A 25,554-nucleotide genomic window follows, 5' to 3' on the forward strand; every position below is an offset into this window, starting at 1 on the left:
GCGGTTAATGTGCAGGACACGCTTTGAAACTGTTTAACATTCTCTTGGGACAGTGCTTTTCCTATGGTCATATCAGAGCCAAGATCATTTTCCATAAAGCGAATTCCACTTCAGTACCAACCCTATTCTTTCAAGAGATAATAAGGAAATTAAAGGGGTGTCTGGGTGGCACAGTCGGTTATCCATCTGACTTTTGGTTTTGGCTCAGGCTGTGTTCTCAGGGTCGTGGGACTGAGCCCCACTTGGAGCTCTCATAAGTTTCTGTGCCTGGTCCCGAGTCTGCTTAAGATTCTCCTGCCCTCTCCCTCTACTCCTCTCCTCTCCACTCTCTCAAATAAATAAATCTTAAAAAAAGAAAGAAAGAAAGAAAAGTAGGAAATTAAATCATAGTGGTTAAATTTTTTTTCTGTCCTTAAATGAGTAAGCGGTTTCAGTAATTTAAACCCTAGAATGGTGAACTGGTCTCAGATATGTCTAATCCGGAAGTGTCGGCTTTTCACGTAAAATTTTATGATCCACTGGAGAGGGACAGTATGAGAGTACGTTAGCTAAGGTTCAAGTGTGCTGGGGATGCTTGTGTTCTGTGACTATAGGGGTAACTCTCAGGGACCTGACTACTCAGGGATTTAGTTGGGTTTAAGTGCTCTCGTCTCACTGTTAAGAACTGTGTATCTCCTAATCCTGGAGATAAGTTAGGGCAGGAGACAGAAGAATCAGGCAGAGCAGGTGAGAAGTCATGTACTCACAGCCCGAATCAGCATAAAGGTGTATGCCCCTTGCAATTTGGTAATTACTCAGGTGCCAAGGGCTTACTTAGGCACATCAGATTCTGGGTTTAATGGGGAAACAGAACACAGAAGCAAATAAACTGCTGGCGTCTCTTGTTCCCTAACACATACAAGAAAAGGCCATCCCCAGTGCACCAAATCCGTATTCTTTTCAGTCAGGAAGCTTGTCCACCCCATCTCTTGTCCTGGGGACCTCTCAGGCACACTCCTGACCCACACCCACTGTGCCAACAAGGCTCCCCTTTCCTTAGGCTGGAGTCTTTCCAGTTCTGTGCAAAATTCATCTCTTATTCTTTTCCTCATAAAGAAAGCATTTGTTATTAAGTGCATTACTGTTATCTTTTTTAAAATGTGATAATTATAAAAGATTTTATGCAATCTGTTTAACAGCAGGAAACATTCACCTTATCTGTCCTTTTCAGCACTGACATGCATCATGCATACCTTGGGGATTTTTCTTTTGGGTTTTAATTTAGGCATGATAGTTGTATGCGAACAAGCACAGTGATTTAGGGCAGTAAAAATCACCAAATAACCCTGTATAGAATATCATAATTATTCTCATTAGAAGTACATCTGAAAATGGGAGTTCTGTCAATTAACCAAATATGCTAATTTCTCTACAGATAAATGCTTGATTTTAACAGCAAATTCTACAGGCATGGGGAAAACACTGCTCTGTAAGCATTTAGACTAGAAGGGTTTAGCTGCAGTTAAAAAAAAACTGACAGTGGGAAAATAGAGACAAACATTCAACTTTCTAGCAAAATAGGATATATTTTGATCTTACAGAATAGATGAGGGAAAACTTACCATATTTTTCAGTTATGGAAGCAATCTGCTATATAAATAAACACATAAATAAACACATGTACGTATATATGTTCACACACATATCTGTAAGTATTTTATTTTTGCTGTGCATAATAACTTTATTTACTACTTTACTATTTTACGTGTACACACAAGTATATCAGTTTGCAATAAACCATTTCCTAGGTTTCCCGAGCACATGAAAATACAAATTGTCATTTGGATTACACCGCAGCATGAAGAACAGTTCTACTTAAGTGGCTTCCTTATATTCTGTCCTAAGAACACACTTGGACTATCAAATGGTGCACTAGAGCCTGTTTGAACTTGACATTGACAGCAGTAACTTTAGGTGCCCATCATAATTCAAACTACACTGAAACTGTAACAATATGGTATTATATAAAGGCAGAGAGGGGCTGAATTCCATTATGTAGCCAGTATTAGCAGTGATGGCTTTTTGTTTGTCTGTGTTATTTACTGTTACATCTGGATTACAGTTCTCTGAGCTATGAAATCTTCCAGGTTCAAGTTGAGAGGCATCCTCCCAGTACAAACAAGTATGGAAAAGAAGTCATTTGCTCAACGGCACTGGTACTAGCTGCCCAGGCTGCTAACACTGAATATCACAAACTGGGTAGCTTAAAACAACAGAATTATTTTCTCACAGTTTTGGAGAGTGGAAGTCCAAAATCATGGTGTCAGCAGGTCTATGCTCCTTCTTCTGGAGCTTTAGAAAAGACTCCTTCCCGGCCTCCTCCTAGCATCTGGCAGTTACTAGCAATACACACTTATCTTGGTTTGCAGCCATATCGTTCCAATTTCTGCTTCCATTTCTACATCTTCCATTTCCACATGGCCTTCTTCTATTGGTCTCTTCTGTCTCTGTGTGTCTCCAAATCTCATTCTCTTGAGAAGGCCTGATCTGGAGCTCACTGATCCAAAATCCAGTATGACCTAATCCCATACGACCCTAACTTGATCACACTGTGGAGACCCTATGTCCAAATAGAGTCACATGGGTAAGTATCTGTGAGAACTTGAATACACATCCTTTTGGAGGACACAACTCAACCCACAATAGTATTCAACTGGTAAAATTTAATTAATATTCCTTTGAAAGGTTCATTTTTCTTCTTCCCTCCTGGTAGACTCATTATGTTCAACAGTATCTTTTCCTGGTCTCCTTCTCCCAGCACGGGAATAACAGAGCCTCATGTTCACAGTTAACCGAGGCATTTAGCTCACAGAGAGAGAACAGCAGCTGGATGAGCCTAATTCTTTGTTTCTCGTTTGTCTTTCTTTGGCTTTAAGTTTTCTAGATTCCACAAGAGAGAGGTCACTCTATCTGTGTTTCTGGGACACTTTGACCTTCATTTGTTGATTTGGTTTATTTATACATGACCTCCTGACTTGACGAAACACCCTTCCACAGCCTAAATATACTGCAAGGAGGGGCGCCTGGGTGGCTCGGTGGGTTAAGCAACTGCCTTTGGCTTGGGTCATGATCTCAGGGTCCTGGGATCGAGCCCTGTGCCAGGCTCCCTGATGAGCAGGGAGCCCACTTCTTTTGTTCCCTGCCCCCCACTCACACTCTCTCCCACTCTCTCTCTCTCAAATAAATAAAATCTTTAAAAATAAATAAATAAATAAATAAACTACAAGAAATGTAGATAGTAGAAATAACATATAGCCTTTAATAAATCACTCAAAATCTGACATTCCTTTGTAAACACTTGATGTAATTAAGAGGAAAGAAAAAAGAAAAACTAAATAAAAAAGAAAAAAATGTAATCAAGTAGGTTGACAACCAGCAAAAGATAATTAAAATGATCCTGTTTTTGTTTCTCCATTTCATTAACATGCAAATGAGATTCATGAAGTTTGATATTGTGGTTCACCAAGAGCCATAGAAACGAATTAAGAATGAAAATGAGTCTCACTCATGAGGACTTCTGATGAGTCTATAAATAAATGTAAAATATGACCTGATCCAATTAATAACATATATATTTTGTGTGATTTATTAAATTTCAACAAACAAAATAATGATAAATAGTTAAATTAAATTTTGTACCCTTCCATGGGCCAGATTCTAAGAAAGCTCTTATTATTCAAATGGAGCTATGGTAAATGTAAAAGCCTGCCCTACTTTGAAAAGGACTATAAGGGGGAAGGCTCATTGTAAGATCAGTGCTGTGATGTCAGCATTCCTGCTAGGAGAACTGTGGGGGCAAGGGCTGGACTGGTCTCCAGAAGGGCTAGGAGAGCTCACTTGCCTTTGGTCAAAAATTCAGAATTGCAAATAAGGAGAGAGAGTCCAGTGTGACCATTAACCCTCACTACAAGGCAAATAAAAATAACAGACAAGCAGGGTCTACGTAAATGTATTCAAAGCTCTTCAAATTCCCCATTTGATACAAGGATCTCCGTGTTTGCTCTCCCACTGATGCTTTCACACCCAGAAACACACATAAGTGATTGTCTCAAATAAGAGGAGATATCATTTTAAAATAAACTTAAATTTAAAGTCATGCTAAAGTATCAGATATTTATCATGTGTACCAGATGGCAAAACACAGACAGACAGACAGACACACGTATGATCCATTTGTTATGTCCAATGTTCATTGTGCTCAAGCATTACAACAGCACCAAGGATAACACCAAGGAGAAAAATGAGAAGTGGCTGACATATGGCATGCGAGAAGGGGATAATAAATGAGCAAATCACGGTTTCAATAATATATGATGTCGGTGTCTATTTTTTCATGGTTGCTAAAAATGTTTTCTGTGTTAGGATTGCCAAGCCTCCTTCCATAGAATGTAAGTGCAGATGGCTTTTGCCTTAGCATATTATGGAAAGGGGCCACGATGATGCTGTCTCTAAGTGTGCAGAGTTTTGAAATTCTCTCTTACTTCAATAGCAAGTTGCCTTTTAATTATCCGCACCTTCCTTTAAACATAGTCAAGCAATCATACACAACCTACCTAAGAGATTGTCAACAGTATGAACTGAGTATTCCTACAGGAACACGAAACTTATTAAGTTCTCTTCCCTCCACAGGAGAGAAAATCATGTCACCTATATTGAGAATGAAACAAATGGTGGGATTCTTATTTTTAAATAACTAGCATCTTTGAAAATTACCTCTTCTGGCGAGATTCCTATTTAACTTGAAATAGAGGGTGAGTTAAATTTTCATGGCTACTATCTACATAATGATTGTATATTGTTGTGGAAAGGTTTATTTTATAAGAGATATATGAAGCTCACCATACTGAAGGAATTCGGTTCTTCTGGTGCTGAAATGATGATACAGGATTTTAAAACAGGATGTGACCTTTGGCCATTCCAGAACCAGGCCTACAGGCCCTAAATGTCCCATGAGTTCCAGCCATTTGCTGATTGAGAAATGAACCTCCTTTCACAATATATCACTTGCAATGATATTATTGTAAGAGAATGGAAAATTAATGAGATTCATCATGAACCAATCAGAAGGAAAAAAGCAGACTTACCGTCTCTTCGATTTAGTCTTGCAAATCCAGCACCATGACTGCTAGAAAGTTCGGACGAACTGCTGAATGATGCCTGAGACAAAGTGGACACCAGAGGCTCATCACAATCATCTGCCAAAAGGGAAAACCCACGTTCAGGTGAGTACAGTGCTGACCGCTTTCTTGGATCCAACAGGTCAAACAAACAAAACAAAACCAAACAAAAAGGTACCACGATCTCGAACAACATGCCTGCTGCTTATATGCAATTTTCCATTCGGGGTCTATTAAGTTCAGTAAGAAAAGAAAAAAGAATTGAAAGACAAGAGAATAGGAAAATAGGGAAGAAAAATTTCCACAGACATTATAATATCTTGAAGTGGAAAAAAGGTTTACCAAAAGCAAGAAACAAAAATACCTAGTCAGTATACTGAATTTATAAAAAATGTATATAAGGAAAGATTTATAAATTAAACTATATTAAAATTAAGAAATTATGGTTGCCAAAAGACACATAAAGAGAAACATCATCTGTGAAAAGTACGTGCAAAACGGCATATAATTAGTATGCTAAATTAAGGAAAATAAAATAAAATAAAGAAAAATGGGGTTGCCTGGGTGACTCAGTTGGTTGAGCGTCTGAGTCTTGGTTTCAGCTCAGGTCATGGTCTCATGGCTTATGAGATTAAGGCCTGGGTTAGGCTCCAGGCCCAGCAGGGGCTCTGCTTGAAGATTCTTTCCCTCTGCCTGACCCCCAACTCACACACACACCCTCTTTCTAAAATAAATAAATCGGGGGAGGAGTCAAGATGGCGGAGAAGTAGCAGGCTGAGACTACTTCGGGTAGCAGGAGATCAGCTAAAATAAATAAATCTTTTTTTAAAAAAAGAGAGACAGAGAGAAAGAAAAACTACCTTTAAATCAGTTAGAAAACACACTTGGAAAAATAGCACAAGGGAAGAGCGGAGAGCTCACAGAACAGAACCTATATAAACTGATGATCTAACTCATCAGTAAAAAGTGTAAATCAAGACTACAGTTAGATACTATTTTACAGACAGTATATTCTCAAGATTTCAGAATTTTGACAACACCAGATCATCTGCAGAATGTGGGCCAAGAGAAGCTCCAACAGGCTGCTAGTAGGAGTGTAAATTTGAGCACCTACTTTAAAAAACAATTTGTCATTAGCTTGCGCATTTGAACTTTCCGTACCCTGACGCTCCTCCAATTCCCCTGATACATATGCCATCCTGGGCAGAGTATCCCTAGGACGAACTGTTGGTCTCAAGGAGTTTGCCTTTCTAACCCAAGGATGTGATATAAGTACTAGTATTTTCTCTGTCCTATGAGAAAAGAAAAGTTGGGAAACACTGATTGTGCACCAGGAGACATGCAGTTTCCAGCAACATTGCTCCTAGTAGAAAAGAATCGTTCACAACTCAAACACCCAATAACCAAAGAATAGATAAATGAATTGTAGTACTCATCACAATGGAGTAATCTGCATCAGTACAAAGGAAACACACTAATGCACACTGAAGATATGGTTGGATCTTTAGACACAAAATTTTTAGTGAAAAAAATCAAATTATAAGAGACCATATAAGACATATTTGATAGTTTTAAGTATCTTTTTTTTTTAAAAGGTTTTATTTATTTATTTGTCATAGAGAGAGAAGCGAAAGCGAGCACAGGCAGACAGAGTGGCAGGCAGAGGCAGAGGGACAAGCAGGCTCCCTGCCAAGCAAAGAGCCCGATGTGGGACTCGATCTCAGGACGCTGGGATCATGACCTGAGCCGAAGGCAGCTGCTTAACCAACTGAGCCACCCAGGTGTCCCTGATAGTTTTAAGTATCTTAAAAATAAGCAAAGCTAAGCAATATGTTGTTTAGGAATACATGTGAATTTTTAAAAACTATTTAAAAAAAACAAAGAAATGAAAAGCATAAAATTCAGGAGGAAGGTAATGTGTCTATAGTGTGTGTATATACATGTATGTATATATCAACATGCACATAAGGATATATATGAAAGCATACATCTGTCTATCATCTATGCTTTTTTTTTTTAGGATTTTATTTATTTATTTGACACAGAGAGAGAAAGATCACAAGTAGGCAGAGAGGCAGGCAGAGAGAGGGGGGGAAGCAGACTCCCTGCTGAGCAGAAAGCCCGATGCGGGGCTTGATCCCAGGACCCTGGGATCATGACCTAAGCGGAAGGCAAAGGTTTTAACCCACTGAGCCACCCAGGTGCCCCTATCATCTATGCTTTTATGTGTACTACATACAAAATTAAAAATAAGGCACATAGAAAGAGGGAAGGGATAAGAATAATCTCATGGTGACCACAATATCCATATATGCTTATTTTATTCAGTTAGTTCTTCAATATATTCAATCTTTATATATTTGTCTTTTATTTTATACAATTATTAAGTTGTTGCCATTTTTTACTCTAATCAGAAAAAATACTTCTTTCATATTTAGAATTTAACATAATTGGTAATTAAAAATCATGCAAGGTTATCGTCCTAATTTTTAAATTAACAATAAGCAATTTCATTTAAACTAATCTAGGAATTATCTAGATTCATTTGAAATTTTATGAAGCTTATTCTGCCTGAACAGTTATTTTTAAAGTCATTAGTAGTTTCATTGCTTTAGTATTCAAACTACAATATTGTTTTAAGTCCTGCTATTTGAAATGTTTTTCTTTAAAGCTAAATGTCTAGAGTATAAGAGATAAGGAATGCCAACTTAACATCGGCACGCCTTTCAGAAGAATTTGCCTGAGATACCATTTCACTTTTTTAGACCATCTCATTTTCATTTAGAGTCCACTTTTTCTTCCTGCACACCTGAAGTTCTTCAGCTAACTCTCAGGACAGACTTGGTAACTGGCCCACGTTTCCTGCATGTCTACTGATTGGCCTAAGTACTGACCCTGTCCCTCTGGTGGTAATTCAAGTATTAAGGAGGACAGACATAAAGAGACACACAATTCATGGGGTGACAGAGGGAGTTCTGATTATGCCCAGCCATGAGCAACTTACCAAAACGCCTTAGAGCACCGTGGAAAGGGCCATGCGTGTGTCTGCACGTGCAAACAAGTGCATGATCTCTATGGGGAGAGGGCATGTGCCAGTGTATTTACCAGAAGTACAGTCATTTTTTAATCATTATTAGTATTCAGGTGTAAGTGTGACCAAAAAAGGGTGTTTAACTGCAATTCATAATCAATTATGCAGATTCAAATCGATGTTTCAGATGTAAAATGCCTCTCTAGTGCAATCACTCTTGAGGGCATATATTTACTGCTCATTTGTTTTTGCCATTATAAACTGAGAATCAATACTGTTCTATTTTTAGCTTATGGTGGCATTAAAATAAGAGAATGGGTGTGATTTCATTTATAGGGGGAAAGACATGGGATATGGGAAATGGGTCAGGGAGGCTTCTGGTGTTTGGTAAAGTTCCAGTTATTGGTCTGAGTGGTGACTACATGACCTTATTATGTTTTACCACGAACATACATATTTCCCCCATGAACTACTGTGTGTTTATTTAGCAATAAAATATTCTAAAGTTATTCTTGCATAAAACTAATAATAACAAACAGACATTCAGTGAATATTCTGTGCTAAGAATTTAACAATTTTCACAAAGTTATTAATCTCTATCACTCTCTCTCCTCTTTGAGATACCAATATTACTTAAAAATGAGGTTACTGACATACAGAGTTTGGTTAATTTGCTTGTCTCACTGAAGTGGAACCACGATGTCTAAAAAGTTAGCTGGGGCCTAGAATCCAGGATGTAAGAACGATGTAACTACAACTATTTCTTTAGATTTGGAATACAGGAATTTCATCAGATACCATTATGACATAAACAACTGTCTCTCAAGAAATTGTATTACTGAGGTGCCTGGGTGGCTCCGTGGGTTAAGCGTCAGCCTTTGGCTCGGGTCATGATCTCAGGGTCCTGGATGGAGCCCCACGTCGGGCTCTCTGCTCAGCAGGGAACCTGCTTCCCCCTCTCTCTCTCTGCCTGCCTCTCTGCCTACTTGTGTTCTCTCTGTCAAATAAATAAATAAAATCTTAAAAAAAAAAAAAAGTCGTATTACTCTTATTCCAGATGTTCCAAGCAACTTATTACCAAAAAACTATAAAATAATAAATAAACTATAAAACTATTGATCTTCAACAGTCTTGAAACAAGGGAGGGAGGTTTCAGACGGCAATAACAAGTCTGGAATAAAAGGAATAGTTCCCTCTAGACCGTAAGAAAATGGAATTATGGATTAAACATCAGTCTCCTGTGAACTGAATTCCAGAAAACAAGTTTTCTCTGATTGCACCAGTAAATGCAGTGAAATACACGTTCTAGACTTGCAAAGCTGTGAACCACAACTGAAGGTGACTTAACACCCCAGGGGACAGTTAGCAACATCTGGAGACACTCTCGTCATCACAGCTTGGGGAAATTCTAGAATCTAGTGGGTGGAGGCCAGGGGTGCTGCCATCATCCTATAGTGCACAGGGCAACCCTCCACGACAAAGAATTATCCAATCCCAAATGTCAATAGTGCAGTAGCGGAGAAACCCTATCCTAGACTCTAGAAAGCAACCCAGTGAACTAGTCTTCTCTGGACTAATCTCCCATCTAGAACTCTCGGCTTCCTCAAATATTCATGATTAATAATTTACAGCTTCTCAGAGAGCATATGATCATTGTTCAGAGTGCATAAATATGTACGTATTTAAGCAAGGAGCATTCAAATCTGAAATAACATACTAAGTCAGTTCAAAAACATAATTGTATTATTTTTAAACAAAATACTACTTCAGATCATGACCATCCTGGTCCCTACATCAGAGATGTATATATATATGTACATTTATCTTATGCACATAATAGTATGTATGTATTATAGTATGCACATAGTATATTTGCATATGCACAAATGTGTACTTATATATATGTGTGTGTAATATGTATGTGTATAATATATAGATAATTTAATACATATATGTACATACATATACATATATCATAATGTATACATGTACATTTATAATGTGTATAAAGGCTGTATAAATGCTAAGTTGGCTATTAAATTATAAGTGATGGCATTCACTGTATGCTATCCTTGTAAATATATATGAATATATTTTGTACGAACACATATACGTATAAATGTGTCATTAAAAAAAGAATACATACATGTATACATATACATAAACATGAATCACACAAACCAGAAATATACATATACATTATATGGTTTATACATTATATGTATATATAAATGTATAAAAATATGTATTTATATGTGTAAATATTTTGTAGATTTAAAGTTATATATGCATTAGTACACACGTATTTACATGTCTGAATATGCTATAGGTTAAACATATTATATATTATTTTATTATAAATATATACACATATTATATATTATACATACAACACATGTATTACATATATAATGTACACATTTGCAAACATAAATATACAGTGTACAGTACTGGGCCTTCACACCCATCCCTGCAAGTCTCCGAAGGACTGCCCACCGCACAAGTCATCAAGCAGGGAGCACCTGTGCTAACTGTGGAGGGGGCAGTTTGGGACCGTCCCTTCGACCTCTGCGGCCCCCTCCTGCTGCTGTGAGCAGATGTGCCGCCCAGGCTGGGGCTCTTACCCCAGCCCACTTCTCCCCCAGTGCTGCAGGCCGCTCACCTCTGCTTCCGGCCCATCATTGGTATATGTGCTGCCCGTTCTCTTTCTCTACAGCCCTTGCTTTGCCTTGGTGTGGAGGTCCTAGCCCCCAACTCCTCTCGATCTGTCTTTTGACACTGAGAAGGAAGGCTTCGGAATGACAGGAGCAGGATGGAACTGTTTCGCTGCCCTCCCCACCTGTTAAGATAGGCCCAGGGAGACTGAGGCCTCCCTGGCCCCCGGGGCTGTTCTTTGCACCCCTCACCACCCGCACGCGGGACAGACTGGGCTGTCTACCTCCCAGCAAGAGAGTTCTGGCCAGCATCCGCTTTCCTCCTAGGGGCTAGAGGGCAGAACGGGAGTCATCACAACTTCCACCCAGGCTTTGGGCTGCCCGCAGTGCATGCTGGGGACTCAGCTCCCACCCCGTCCCACCCCTCACCCAGCTCAGCGGCCACAGGTGAGTAGCCAACTGCACTGCCCCAACTCCCTGCAGGAACCACATGTGGACCGAGTACAGCCTGACGTCTCTATGATCGGAGGGACCAGGCGGGGGGTACATCTAGATCAAAGGGGCACAGGAGCTCATTAAGAGTCCAGTGGCTAATGAAATTTAAAAATACAGTCATTGGGCACTGGGTGGCTCAGTGGGTTATGGCCTCTGCCTTCGGCTCAGGTCATGATCTTAGGGTCCTAGGATTGAATCCCGCATCGGGCTCTCTGCTCAGCAGGAAGCCTGCTTCCCCCTCTCTCTCTGCCTGCCTCTCTGCCTACTTGTGATCTCTGTCTGTCAAATAAATAAATAAAATCTTTAAAAAAAAATACAGTCATTAAGGGGGAAGACTTGTACTATTCAAAACCGTAGTAGGACATGTTTGGTTAATTAATGTCTTTTTCTATTAGAGGAAGAAATGGACATGACTCTTACTACTCTGTGTTTTTCCAAAATTGTTACTTTTTATTCAACCTTTCTGAAAGTCATATTAGAATTTCGACATTAGCCTTGATACACTCAGAAATGTGAAACTAGAGTTTTAAATCTATTTTTGAAAAAAAAAATTCTATACCCTGATTACATGTAGAAGATAATTTTAATGAATTCTGTTAGAATATCCATATTAACCTAATTTATATTGAGACATTTTCACATACTACACACACACACACACACACACACAAAGATACACAAACCTACAGCTTTTGGGTCAATATCTCAGAAAAGTCACCATTTATTCTTCACATGAGAGAAAAACTTACCATTGTCATTAAAAGACAATGATAAATTAGATCTCTGGCAAATTGTGTATATAAAAAAACTCAATAGCCTCTTACAAATAAAGATGCAAGCTACAGTGAAAATATTTTAATATAGCTTGATTGAAAGTAATTTAATTTTATTTTACTAAGGGCTTTAATGCATAATTCTCATAAGTAAGTAAAAGCTGTTCAGTTTTTAATAAAAGTAATTCAATTTTCTTAATCTCTGTGTAATACTACCTGTACTAAGATAATGGGTATATGTTATTAGCTGCTTATGTTCTCAGTGCTTCACATGTATTAACTCATTTGATCCTGACAAATAGTCTGTATTACTTGATAGTATTAACTCCATTGGACAATTGAAGAAAAAGGTATACCATGGGGCGCCTGGGTGGCTCAGTGGGTTAAGCCGCTGCCTTCGGCTCAGGTCATGATCTCAGGGTCCTGGGATCGAGGCCCGCATCGGGCTCTCTGCTCAGCAGGGAGCCTGCTTCCCTCTCTCTCTCTCTCTGCCTGCCTCTCCGTCTACATGTGATCTCTCTCTGTCAAATAAATAAATAAAATCTTTAAAAAAAAAAAAAGGGTATACCATGGTTAAATAATTTACCCAAGGATACAGAACTCCTTTTCTGAGTGAGTACACTATTGAAACAAGTATTGGTAATCTTAAATATACTTGACCAAAACAAAGGTCTGATTTGCAGTAGCATTTAGCTAAGTTGCCACTGAGTAAAACAACCTTCTCTATTATTTGGAAGTCCTGCCAAAATCACTGCATGTCTGCTAATAAATCATGTTTCCCAGAGGACTATGCATTGGAGAAGGATAGGACTGGATTGAAGAGGATAGGATATAATGGGACAGGACAGGATAGAGAGCAAACATACTTAATTTTTTTTTTTTTAACCAAAGTGGGACTTGAATTCACAACTTTGAGATCAACACCTGAGTGGAGATCAAGAGTCAGACACTTAACCGGCTGAGCCACCCAGGCACTTCCATACTTAAAATATTTTAAAATTCCCATACACCTAAAGGCAGGGTTGAGATCTTAGACAAGGAGCTTTAGAAACAACAGAATCTCAGTCTTCTCAAAAAGACCTAGTCCAAATATTCCACTGACAGAATCAGGATTAAGGAATGACCTTCTCTTCAAGAAATCCATTTCCTTGAACAAAATGTCTTATTCTAATCTATATTATTGAAATTGTCATTCTGCTGAAATTAGGAATCATCAACTAATCTAAGAAATTATGGAATTGTGCTAGCCTATATAAAAAATACTGCGTACAAGCCATTCAAATATTAGACAATATTAGACAATAATATTGTTCTTTTACCATAAGCCCAGGCTAAGTTAGTTCTACAAATTGTTCAGGCCTAGTTTCAAGATTCCAGGAGTAGTCCCATCTCCCCACCCTGGCATGGCACAGGACCCAGTCCCTCAGGCACCTCTGACTCTTGCGCAACTAGAGAATATGTATACAAAAGGGCAATGGCCAGATGACATACAAAAATACAACTCTGACCTATAACCCACAGCAACCAGCCCAGGAAGCCAACCTACTATCTACAGTAAAAAGCCCAAAAAGCCAAATAATAACCCCTGTATCAACTGGCCCCAAACAGCCAGGACTTGGCTAATAACTTGCAACTTTGCTAATTCTGACCTCTGCTTTCAACTTAGTCCTGGATAAATGTATTTAGTAGAGATTTCTTTTTTTTTTTTTTTTAAGATTATTTATTTATTTATTTGACAGAGAGAGATCACAAGTAGACGGAGAGGCAGGCAGAGAGAGAGAGAGAGGGAAGCAGGCTTCTTGCTGAGCAGAGAGCCCGATGTGGGACTCGATCCCAGGACCCTGAGATCATGACCTGAGCCGAAGGCAGCGGCTTAACCCACTGAGCCACCCAGGCGCCCCTTAGTAGAGATTTCTAAATCTCTACCAAATATAGAAGGAACCAAATACACACACCTGATCAATCACATAGGATGTCCTGCTTCTGCTCAGCCTGCTTTCTGCTTCCTCATGTCAGCAGCCTCCAACCCGAGCATACCTTCAGCTATAAAGCTTTCCCTCCGTCATGTCTGCCTCTGAGTCTCTGCCCACACAAGTGATGATGGCTGACTTCCTTGTGATAGTGAACTCAGAACCACTAGCCTTTGCCTCTTCTCAGGGTCTTCCTTTACTGCCATGATAATGAGTTCTTCCCAACTCTGCAGACTCATCTGCACAGTTGTAATCATCTCAGGCATTCGCTCAACACATCAAAGAAAAGCCCCAGAAGTTCATCCTAAGAATTTCCAGAAGACCCAGGTATGTCTGAAAAGCATCATCAGCTTCCTGATAAAAAAAAAATACATGGATCAGCTCCAGGTTGTCTCTGGAACTGAAGGTGGAACCGGCGCCTTCAGTAATGCATCCTGGCTGCAGAATGGAATCACATGGGGGAGAGCTAAGACTCTCCTGTGACTGTGCCCCATTCCAGGTCACACTCTGACTTCCTTCGTCTGGGGTGTAGTGCAGCCAGTACCACGCTAGCTCAGAAGCCAATAAAACAGACTTCCAGATTAATCCCTATCCAATGGAGAGCTTTGTTCCTTCTGCAAATGTCTTTCTGCTTTTCCTATGGCTTCATCAGGCTGGTTTAAAGATTGAAAAGTGGTTTGTGTTCCATACAACCCCCCTTCTTCCCTCCACAGCTAAGTCAACCACCCATGTATGGAGGCAGCTACTACACAGTAACATTCTGGCAAGAAAAAGAAGAAAAAGAAGTTTTAAGGAATAGTGATACAAGTGGTCTTAAATAAAGTACAATTTTTCAGAAGAGCAGGCGACAAAATATAGGCCAATCCTAATTTCATCTCTCCTCATCATCCAAAATAACATTTCAACTCAATTAAAGACCACTGAGTGTAGACCACTGCTAAATTCTTTAGCTTCTTTGAGTATTAAATTTGACCTCGGCATGAAAATTAACACTCACTTGAGGATACTAGCTTTAGGTATATGAAGTAAGACAAACATGAGCTTCTAACTTTGTCCATCAATGGCTTAAATCTAAGAACAACATACTGCTGCAATTTAAAACAAGTAAGTATCGGTATTTTTTCTAGAAGTGGTCAGACTCACGGGGTGATTTTCTCGTTGTCAAGAATTTATTATTGCAGTAGCTTCTCAGGTTCTATACATTTTCTCCTATAGATGCCATATATACATTTCATCCTATAGACGCCATGTGTGAATTATATATATAATTGTTTAATACGCTGTGATGTTAATGGGATAAGCTTTCACTTGGAGGCAAACACGGGCTTATGTGTCCCAAGTTAGAGCCTTGGTTTGAACCGCTTTCCCAATTAAACTGCACGATTAATGGATTAATGGGAAGGCAGTTAACTTTTAATGACAACACAGCCAGAGGCTGATTGATTTTAGAGGCTTAATAGCAACTATTTAAAGTCCAGATTTTAGGACAAGGAGACCTACAAATCCAACAACAAAACCAACCAAAGTTGAAAAGGTAAAACAAATAATTACTAAGCAAAGAGATATCAGAGCTCTAAGACCCTGCACACATCATGAACTTTTCCCGACAAAATGGCCGCATGTGACACTGTGATGAAGAGATGGAGGACCCGTAACACATAACTTTAAGCAGTTCCTTTTACGATCACATCTAAGTTTCAGAACTGACTCTTGATTTAAAAAGGACTTACAGGGAAACTTTAGATAGTATAAAACTCAAAATAATTCAAATAGATTTCAGAATGTAAGACACAGATTAAACTGACATTAAATCCATGGTAGGACAACTACAGTCAGGTGGTAATGAAGACATTTCTTTAAAAGAAAATAGATTTGTAATATATTATACAGAACTTTTTCTTCTCCTTTTTCTTTTTCTTTCTAATAGGTTCATGTATAAATTCTTGAGTGAATTACACAGACAGTTCTTTGTTTTTCATAGCCCAGGAATAGAGACAGAGAAAGTAAATGACTGCTGTAGTAAGTTTGCTGTTTGTTGCTGATGTAACAAATTGCCACAAACTTGGTGGTCTCTGAAAGCAACAATTAATTATCTTACAGTTCTGATGTCTGAAGTTCAGACTTAACTTCATGAGCTAAAATAAGGTTTCAGCCAGGCGATGATTATTCTGGAGGCTCTGGGGGAGAATCTGAGTGTTTCCCTTTTCCACCTTCTACAGGCCCATTCATTGCCTTACATATGGCCTCTGATTATCACACCTCTCCCTGACTCTCCTGCTGCTTCTACTTTTGAGAATATTTGTGATGACATTGAGCCCACCTGGATAATCCAGGATAATCTCCCCATCTCAAGAGCCTTAATCTAATAACATCTGCAAAATCCTTTATGCCCTACAAAGGTAACATAGTCAAAGACTCCAGGGATTAAGATGTGCACATCCTTGGAAGGCCATTACTCCGCCTACCACAGTTACCAAACTAGAGGTGTAGAACCAAGAAAGGAAATTTTTTGCAGATTCTATGCCTCAAAATATTGCCCATTCATTGTTAAAATGCACTTTTGAGTCTGATATGGGGACACACATATATTGCTTTAAAGAGGAGAACTCCCATTTTTAGTAAGCCATTAGAGTTAATGGAATCCACACATATGATTGCAATTTGAGACAGACAAGACTGGTTCATTCCCAAAGCCACTTGGAAGGTTACCCCAAGCCTCTCCTCAGTGCACAAAGCTGGGGCATTTTGAGCAACTGCTTCCTTTCCAAGTCACAGCCATACTTCCCTTTACTATATGTTACTCCTCCTGAGAGCCACCACCCCTCTACTCCCTTCTGGAAGGTCCCTAACCTGAACAGGCATCTATCATGGCACCTCCTAGGTGGTCTGGGTCTCCACTTGCTGGGATCACATGATCAGCATCATATTGTACCTGTCACCCCACACAGAAGCCAGCACGTGGTGTAGCATAGTGAGTCCAAGTACAGCTTTGGAGCCATCCTCCCTCTGCTCAAGTCCTGCCTCTTCCAATTACTAAGTGATCTTAAACGCTTCATTGAAACTGCCTCCCCCCATCTCTAAATGGGGATCACGATTATACTAAGGTAAATAGGGGTTTCTGAGGATTAAATGAGTCAGCATATAAAGAGTACTGGCACCTGGTGTATAAGTACATATAAGTGTTTGTGATTGCTGTCCTAAGTGTTTATTATTATAAATCCAAAACTCCAAGAGTTGGAAATGAATAAAATTTAGCTGGGTATCTCTTACAAAATTTTATTATAGGAATTTTCCCTTGAGAAGGAGAGAGGGGGTAGCATTTAACGTGCTAAACACAGTGTCATCCTACCCTCTAAAAAATGAAAAAAAAAAAAATGGCACAGAATTACTAATCCAAAAAAGGAAGTAAAGCATCCTTGCGATGTACTGGTTTCCCATTAAGAAACAATTTTTAATGTTCCAAAAGGCCATATTTTTCTTTATATCCCTCAAGCTTTAGATATATTTTCTTTTCTTTTAGTTAGATTTAGATTAATTATTCCAGGGAAACAGGATTTAAGACTGCATATAATACAGAAATTGAGTGGCCACAATTCCCAAGGAAAGTGGAAAGGAATTCAGAGAACGCGGGCATCTTTTCATCTGGACACCTTTGATGATGTCATTAGAATGTTCGGGAGCATTCACGCTGTGCCCAGCGAGATCACATGTGCACGAACTCACAGCAATGATGACCTCCTAAGTGTGTGCTATTTCCATTAACTGATATTTTCAACCTGAAATTGCGATATTTTAGACTTTGATTCCTAGAGGGAAAATTGAGTAAGCCTCAATTCAATTCCTATTCTAGTCATATTAGATGATATTTCGACATTTCTGAGCAAATACTCCATTTTATTACTAAATTATTTTGAGAGTTGTTATTTGTGTCTCAAAATACCGCACTTAAAGATGAAGGCTGAAATGCTGCATACTGATAAGTAGTTTTTCTGCAGATAAATGCTTTTTAATAAGTGAGCCTGTAAAGCAATTTTTATAAACAGCTATTTCTAACTAAGGGTGGGAGAGAGGGTACTAAGCCAACTAGAAACAATAACCTTCCTTGAGTAATAATATGAAATTAGATGGAGGCTATTTCCATTTCATTGGTTAAGATTATTGTGTTTGATTTCATAATCAAGCAACGGACAAGCTTGACTGGCTTTGGGGTACATTCCCACTCTGCTTTTGACAGCTTAGTTAAAAGCTGGCTGAGCAGATATGAGTTTGCTCAGCAAGAGAAGAGGCTGATAGCTGCTCTGAGCTCTGGAACCTCCCTCTTCCCAACAAGGCCACACCCTCACTATAGAACCACAGGCTGCTGTAAGGACATCTGGATATCTCCAGCCCCTGAGCTCCTTAAATATAAGTAGCACCATGGCACAGGCAGCTCTCTGCTGGAAAGATAGCCAAGTGTGTGAATCCTTCAGAAGGCAGAATTCTAAGACAGCCCCCAAAATTCCAGCCCCTTGCTAGGGGGGGCTAGTTATGTGAGATACCTCACATAACCTTCTCCCCTTGAGTGCAGGCAAAATCTGTACATACGATGGGATATCATTCCTGTGATTATATTACATTAAATGGCAAGAGGTATTTTGCAGATGTTGTTAATTAACTAAGATCCCTAATTTAGCTAAGTTTTAGTTACTAAAAAGGGAGATTATCCTGGGTGGACATGACCTAATCAGGGGAGCCCTTCAAAGAGTCCTAAAGGTCAAAGACACAAATAAGAAGCATGAGTGAAACTGCTCCCACCAGCCTTGAAGGAGCAAACTGCCAGGTTATGGTAAGCACCCGCCTCTAGGTGCTCAGAACAGACCCAGATTGAGAGCAAGCAAGACAATCAATAGCCTCAACTGCAAGGAAGTAAACTCTGCTAACAAACATGTGACTCCAAGCCTTAGACAAGACTGCAGGACACACCCTTTGTGCTTCTAGGTCTTTCATCTCTTTCTAAAACTACTGTAACCCTTCCAACATCCTGCTATCTCCATGATATAGCAAATACTGGGAATATAGCAAATACTGGGAACTCGTTTACTTCCTGGTCTCTCAGTGTATTTGAGGTCCCATATTATTTGCAAACACCATTCTATTAGCTGTTAATGTTATCTTAGGTATACGTACTATGTCTCAAATTAGATCAGAAATAACTTAAAAATAGAAAATACATATTTCCATTCCTTTGCATATCCCACCATGATCTACTAATAATAGTAGATACTAATAGTCACCATTTGACTTTAGAACTTAAAATACTAACATACTAAAATACTAAGAGTCGCCATTTGACTTTAGAACTTAAAATAAAAGGCTTAAAATAATCCTTGGAACTTTGAATATGCTGAAGATATCACAAGTGGCCATGATATGCCATTCTGGTTTGCAAGACTACTATGACTTACAACTGATAGCTCCCATAGCACAACACAAAACTTAGCAGTGCCATTCAAAATCTTTCTTTTTCCAAGCTAATTGTTTATGTACTTTTCCTACACACACTTCTCTGGAATTAGAATCATGTATAGCTTTTACTTTGTTTTCATGTATAGAAGTTATCACTTTCACGTTAGTTCTGACAAAATTCTGAGTTGACCCAGGATTTGTTCACTCGTTCACACCCACACCTCTCCAGTATAAATGCCATCTTCTCAACCTATCACTTGGGTTCTTCCCTGACATATGTCATAGCGTCTAATCTACGACATCTTCATGGAGAACAGCTAAAGCCTTACTAAGATGAACAGATCAGTGCCAATGTACGAGGGACATTTTAACTGGCAACCTCTAGAGAAAAACGCTAAGAACAGCAATAGTTATACGTAGCGTGTGCTATGATCCAGCCACATCAAATCCTTACCAGAATCCTGCGAGGAAAACACTGTCTCCATTTTCTAGATGTGGACTTGAAGGTCAGGAATTTCAATCTCCTGCTGAAGGCTTTGGCTTATGACTTTTTGCCATTCGGCGCCTTCACTTTGAACAACTACGTTACATCGCCAGCACAACTCTCCCGCTTGGTTGTCCAAGCCGTCGAAGAGTTACTTGAGCAAGAACACTGAATACGCTGTCCTAAGTGCACACAACGTGGCACAAGTGAGGTTCTTTGTATAAAGGACAATGGAACACATTCTCTGTGGTGACATTTCTTCAAATGTGCATCAGTGATGCTCTAGACATCACTTGCAAAAAGTTGGCTTATTCAACCTTTTCTGAAGATAAAATATGGTGCTAGATGCAATTAAAAATCCCTGCCAGGTTTTTGCTCCATTCCTTTGCTTGGTAAAAGAGATCCCAAGGGTCTGCATATGAGAAACCTTATAAAAGGGTGATCGTCCTGGAACTGGTTGGCAACCCAGTTGGCCAGTATGGCTGCAGGCAGCTGAGCCCTTGGAGAGTGTCATATGGCTGCAGCCCCCATGACTTCCAGGATGTGGTCACTTCACTCACTGGCTTTCTGCCTGAATTTCACATTCCAATGAATATCTCCACTTGGAGATTGAGAATTGAGGCCAGCATTAAGGCTTTGGCAGCTTCTCAGCACTGTCCCTCCTCCCACCCTACCCCTACACACACGAATGCAGTCATCTAAATAATCGAATTGCCCTCCATAAAACCCAGAGCATTTATTCTAAACTCATCTTTAACTCTACTTCCTCTTGTCCCATTAACCCTTCATATCAATGCTCTATAACCATTACATTTTGGTTAAACGTGAGGATCACATTTTGATTAAACGAGCAGTTCTGTTCAGGTTCATTGCTCTGCGCCACTGCGAGACCATCAGCTTGGAATCTCCTCCACACAAGGAGCCATTGGTGGACCTCCTCAGGCTCAAGTGCCCTCCTTGTCCTCAGGGCACCCTGTGTAAGACTCTTACACAATAATTAATACACTGAAATTCTCTGCTCACATGCTTCCGTCCCTGTCTATATGTTCAACCCCACGGTGTAGTTGGAAAGGCCCCATGCTTCTGGCTGTGGCAGTAAAATAAAAGAGGTGGGTTAGAGACACTGAGAGACAAACAGCTAGTAATATGTGACTACTTGCAGAGACGGGTGAAGGCAGCAGAGAAAAATGACTCATAGGGTTTCTGGCTGTGGGTTACCAGAAAAAGATGAGGCATCTGAGAGGAAGAGGAGGGGATAGGAGAGCACACATGACTTCTGGTTTTCTAGGTTAGCATCTGACTTATCAGGTCTTTTAGTACAAATATTACTATTAAAGAATTATATAAAACAGACATCATGGGCGCCTGGGTGGCTCAGTGGGTTAAGCCGCTGCCTTCGGCTCAGGTCATGATCTCAGGGTCCTGGGATCGAGTCCCACGTCGGGCTCTCTGCTCAGCAAGAAGCCTGCTTCCCTCTCTCTCTCTCTGCCTTCCTCTCCGTCTACTTGTGATCTCTCTCTGTCAAATAAATAAATAAAATCTTTAAAAAAAAAAAAAAAAAAAAAAAAAAAAAAAAACAGACATCTTTATAGCTTGCACGTGCCAAACAAAATCATAGAGGGCAGGTTGTTTGGAGTTCTTGGGTAAAGTGACCTGACAACAGCACGCTGGAGGATTCACGTATAACCATTAATACAGTGAAAGCTTATCTATCCATTGACCAATCAATGGATTGATCATAAATTTGGGGGCTTCTTTTTAATTAGTAAATGTTGACAAGTTTAAGACATAACAACAAACTACTTCTAAGCCTGAGAATATATATTTCATTTAAGTTAAGGGAAGTTTAAGTACTGGATTAGAATCAAGGTCTTCCTATAAACTTCCTACCTCATTCCCTAGTACTAAAGATTTAATTTCCATTGTAAATTAACTCATAATATGCACATCTGGAAGAACAGGTCCTTTGTTTTTTAGAGCTACAACATAATAAATCAAATATATTATTGACGTTGAATAAAAATAAATATAAATAGTCATCTTTTATTATAGCTCATTCAATACCTCAAGTTGTTTGCAGTGTAGATCATTTCTAGTGGCAGGGCACATTCTTACTTATTAGAATTCTGAGTATATGTTTGCTGGGTTTAAGCAACATTTAAATTAAATAAGTGTATTACAAATGCTGAAATCTAAATGGCCAAGAAGAACCAGCTAAATAGCATCATCGATTGTAACAGCTTTCTAAAGACCAGTTGCTGGTTTGGTTGGCCTTGAAATTCAGATGTTTAAAATATTAAAACACTTCTTAAAAGAGAAGTTTCCTTCTCATTTTTAGTAAGTCCTCTGAGTTCACATACACATCAGTAAAGGTTATTTCTTGACAACTCTGTCGAGTAAAAAACCTTCCGGGTTTTTCTTCACAGCTGGACATGTCCAGGGACACATTTTTAAAATGTAATAGCTGCTGGTGGAGGGCCATTCAAAGCCTCAAATGCTTCCTGTCACAGATTTTTAAACCTCACGAGATGGTGTAACACCGCAGAACACGCTGGAGAATGGAAGCTTCCTGGAAGTGCGGTTACCTCAGCTCCTCTCAGTGCTTGGAATGTATCAAATATGGTCAACAATTCAACAGAATTCACCTCTGGCTTCCAAATCCTTAGATACAGCAAAAGAAGTGAGTTCAAAATGATGTGGCATATCCAAAAATGTTTCAGTTAGCACCACCTAATGAACTGTACCATTTTTCTTCTTCTCTCTCTCCCCCTTCCATTCTGAGAGCAGAGTCTATACATCTTTATAGGCCTGTTTTCTAGTACACACTTCAACAGGGCAAGCACAGGGTAAATGTTTAATTAAACTGAACATAACTGGAAGAGCATATTGTAAAATTTTAATCAACTTTCGCTCTTCCATTTTATCTGTGTCCTCTTCTTACACATTAAGTGACGGATATAGTTCGGGGCAGAATGTATTTGTCCGGAAGTATTTAAACAACTCCACTGAATAGGCATTCAGCCTCTTATCATTAGAGGCAAATATTGAATCTCTACTATCTGAGCCAAGTGGGTGGGGCAGGGGCAGGTATTTGAGAGGGAGACAAGAAAACCTCCTAGTTATCAGTCATAGGGAAGAAGAACACTCCATGAAACCTTCAATTCAGGATATATTCTGGTTCCTGCCAAAAGTAAAAGACTTCATTAAAATGCAGCCATGTGTGACGCCAGAAAGTATTCTGTATGAGCCTTATCTCGGAAAGATTTTACTCAGTATGTCACCATGGCACGAATCTTTGTAAAATACTGCATTATACATATCACACACAATCTCAAGAAAATTTAAATATGATCTTTGTAGGCAGGTTGGAGAAGAGAATGGAAAAAGAAAAGAAACAAACATGAAGATAGTTAAAATTCCTTCATCGGGAAGAAAGCCGCTACACAGGAACTGCATATTACACTTTCTGGAATGTAAACACATTTATAATAAAACCAAAGTAAAACCCGCCGGCTGGAATCCACCTCTCCTTGCTCTGAAGTATCTCTTGTGTCCTATCTGTCAGGGTGTCCTGTCAGTCTTTCATGTTCACGCGGGACAAGGCTGCCACCTGCTCCTTATGGCCTCTGTCACTATCTGGGTTATTTCATAGCTCTTGTTACTTCTTACGTGAATTAATTCACCAGCTAAATGTCTGTTTTCTATGTTTCCAGGTTATATGCTATGGCCTTGCCTTTGTTATTCCCATCTTTACACTGCCAGGAGTCTTAACTTTACAGAATACACATCTAATCAATGTCGCACACGTGCAGCTAACACTTAGAATATTAAGATGACCTTAGAGATAAAATCCTTCGGACTTCCCAGGACTGCTTCATGACTATTTCTTTAGCTTTCTCTGTGGCCACTCCTCACCCTCAGCCAGTCCTGGATGGCTTATGATGCCTTCAGATGCTCCATGCTTTTGTGGGGCTCATTCTCATTGGAGTGTGCTTCTCCCTTCTTTGCCCTCCTGGTTCTCCCATTCGTCCTTCAAGAAATAGCTATCTCTGGTGCTCTGCCTATAACCACCCAAATGTCTTGCCTCTCACACTGTGCTGTGCTCTTTTCTGGGACCAGAAAGTGACAAAGCTGAGCTTTAGGCCAAAACAGCAATGAGCCCATGGCCTGCAATGACACTGGTCATCCTATCAGCACCCTGAACAGTGCTGTACATTCTGTTGTAAAGGAAAGCAAAACCTTAGGCATAAAATGTGATTTCAAAAGCATTATGTATCTGGGAGTCAGAACTCCCATGCTCAGTTGTTGGCAAGAAGTTACTGATTGTGACCATTTTAACATTTCAAAACCACTGATGCTGAAGACATGTGTAATGACAGGTAGCATGCTAAATATTTGTTGAGTGAATAAATGAATAAAATAAGCAGGGTAAGGTGAAACCCCAAGAGGCCTCAGAAATTACAAGGGTGATCGGGGCGCCTGGGTGGCTCAGTGGGTTAAGCCGCTGCCTTCGGCTCAGGTCATGATCTCAGAGTCCTGGGATCAAGCCCCGCATCGGGCTCTCTGCTCAGCAGGGAGCCTGCTTCCTCCTCTCTCTCTGCCTGCCTCTCTGCCTGCTTGAGATCTCTCTGTCAAATAAATAAATAAAATCTTTAAAAAAAAAAAAAGAAATTACAAGGGTGAAAAATGCTTTAATAGACTGAAGGAACAATCATGTAACCCATGGAAGAGTTATTGTATGAAACCAAATATATCCAGGGATTGTAAACATTATTTCACCAAGAATTTTTATAATATATTTAACTAGCATTTCTTTCTTAGGTATAATCCTCTGAATCATCAGTGCCAACTGAAAAATAACCAGGGTCCCAAAGCATGCAATTTCAGGGTTCATTTAACATGGAACATATTCACCCAGTGTAATTTGTAGGGATAAATTCCCAAACTATCAACTCAAAGTCAGTAAGAAATACAAGAACTCATCTTTTGTCAATTCTAGTAGTACTACTGGTCATTTATTGATCTTCAAAGGACATGAGAGGAGGCACATGAGAGGTAAACAAGGGTTTACCAAATAAATCAGAAACGTATTCCATCAGGAATTTAGACTGAAGCAGAGCATGTATCACAGTCTGCCTTTCATTATACTGTAAGGCATGTCTTTCTGTCTTTCCCATTTGGTTTTGGTTTCCTGAATGCAGGGAGTTATGATTTTACCCTACTAGCCTGACTAGAACAGGAAAACTCATGGCGAGCTGTTTGAGAGTCTGAGTGGATGGATGGATAATTTGCTTGCCCAGCCTCCGAAATCTAGAAACCCTAGGGTAACTCTGATATTTGTTTTCCTGTGCATCACATCGGAAGCTTGTTTAGAAATAAGCAGATACCTTGAAATGGCAACTGGGTAGACAGGCAGGGACTTACTCTGTTTCCATCTCTTGCTTTTAGAAGAACGTATAGCTTAAGAAGCATCTATCAGATGTAAAGTACAAAACTGATCACAACTTTCAGTTCAAAACACTCCTCTAAAAATGCTCCATTTGGTT

General features: G+C 39.5%; 1 protein-coding gene across 2 annotated transcripts in view; it reads right to left on the bottom strand.

Annotated features, from left to right (window-relative positions):
* Positions 1-25,554, bottom strand: part of CNTNAP4 (contactin associated protein family member 4) — a 249,365-nt gene that overhangs the window by 207,262 nt on the left and 16,549 nt on the right. For both annotated transcript variants that reach the window (XM_047712348.1, XM_047712349.1), the window contains exon 2: positions 5,124-5,234. In XM_047712348.1, the coding sequence (XP_047568304.1) occupies positions 5,124-5,234 (111 nt within the window). The remainder of the gene's footprint in view (positions 1-5,123; positions 5,235-25,554) is intronic.

Source organism: Lutra lutra, chromosome 17, assembly GCF_902655055.1.
Source record: "Lutra lutra chromosome 17, mLutLut1.2, whole genome shotgun sequence".
NCBI classification, from domain to species: domain Eukaryota; kingdom Metazoa; phylum Chordata; class Mammalia; order Carnivora; family Mustelidae; genus Lutra; species Lutra lutra.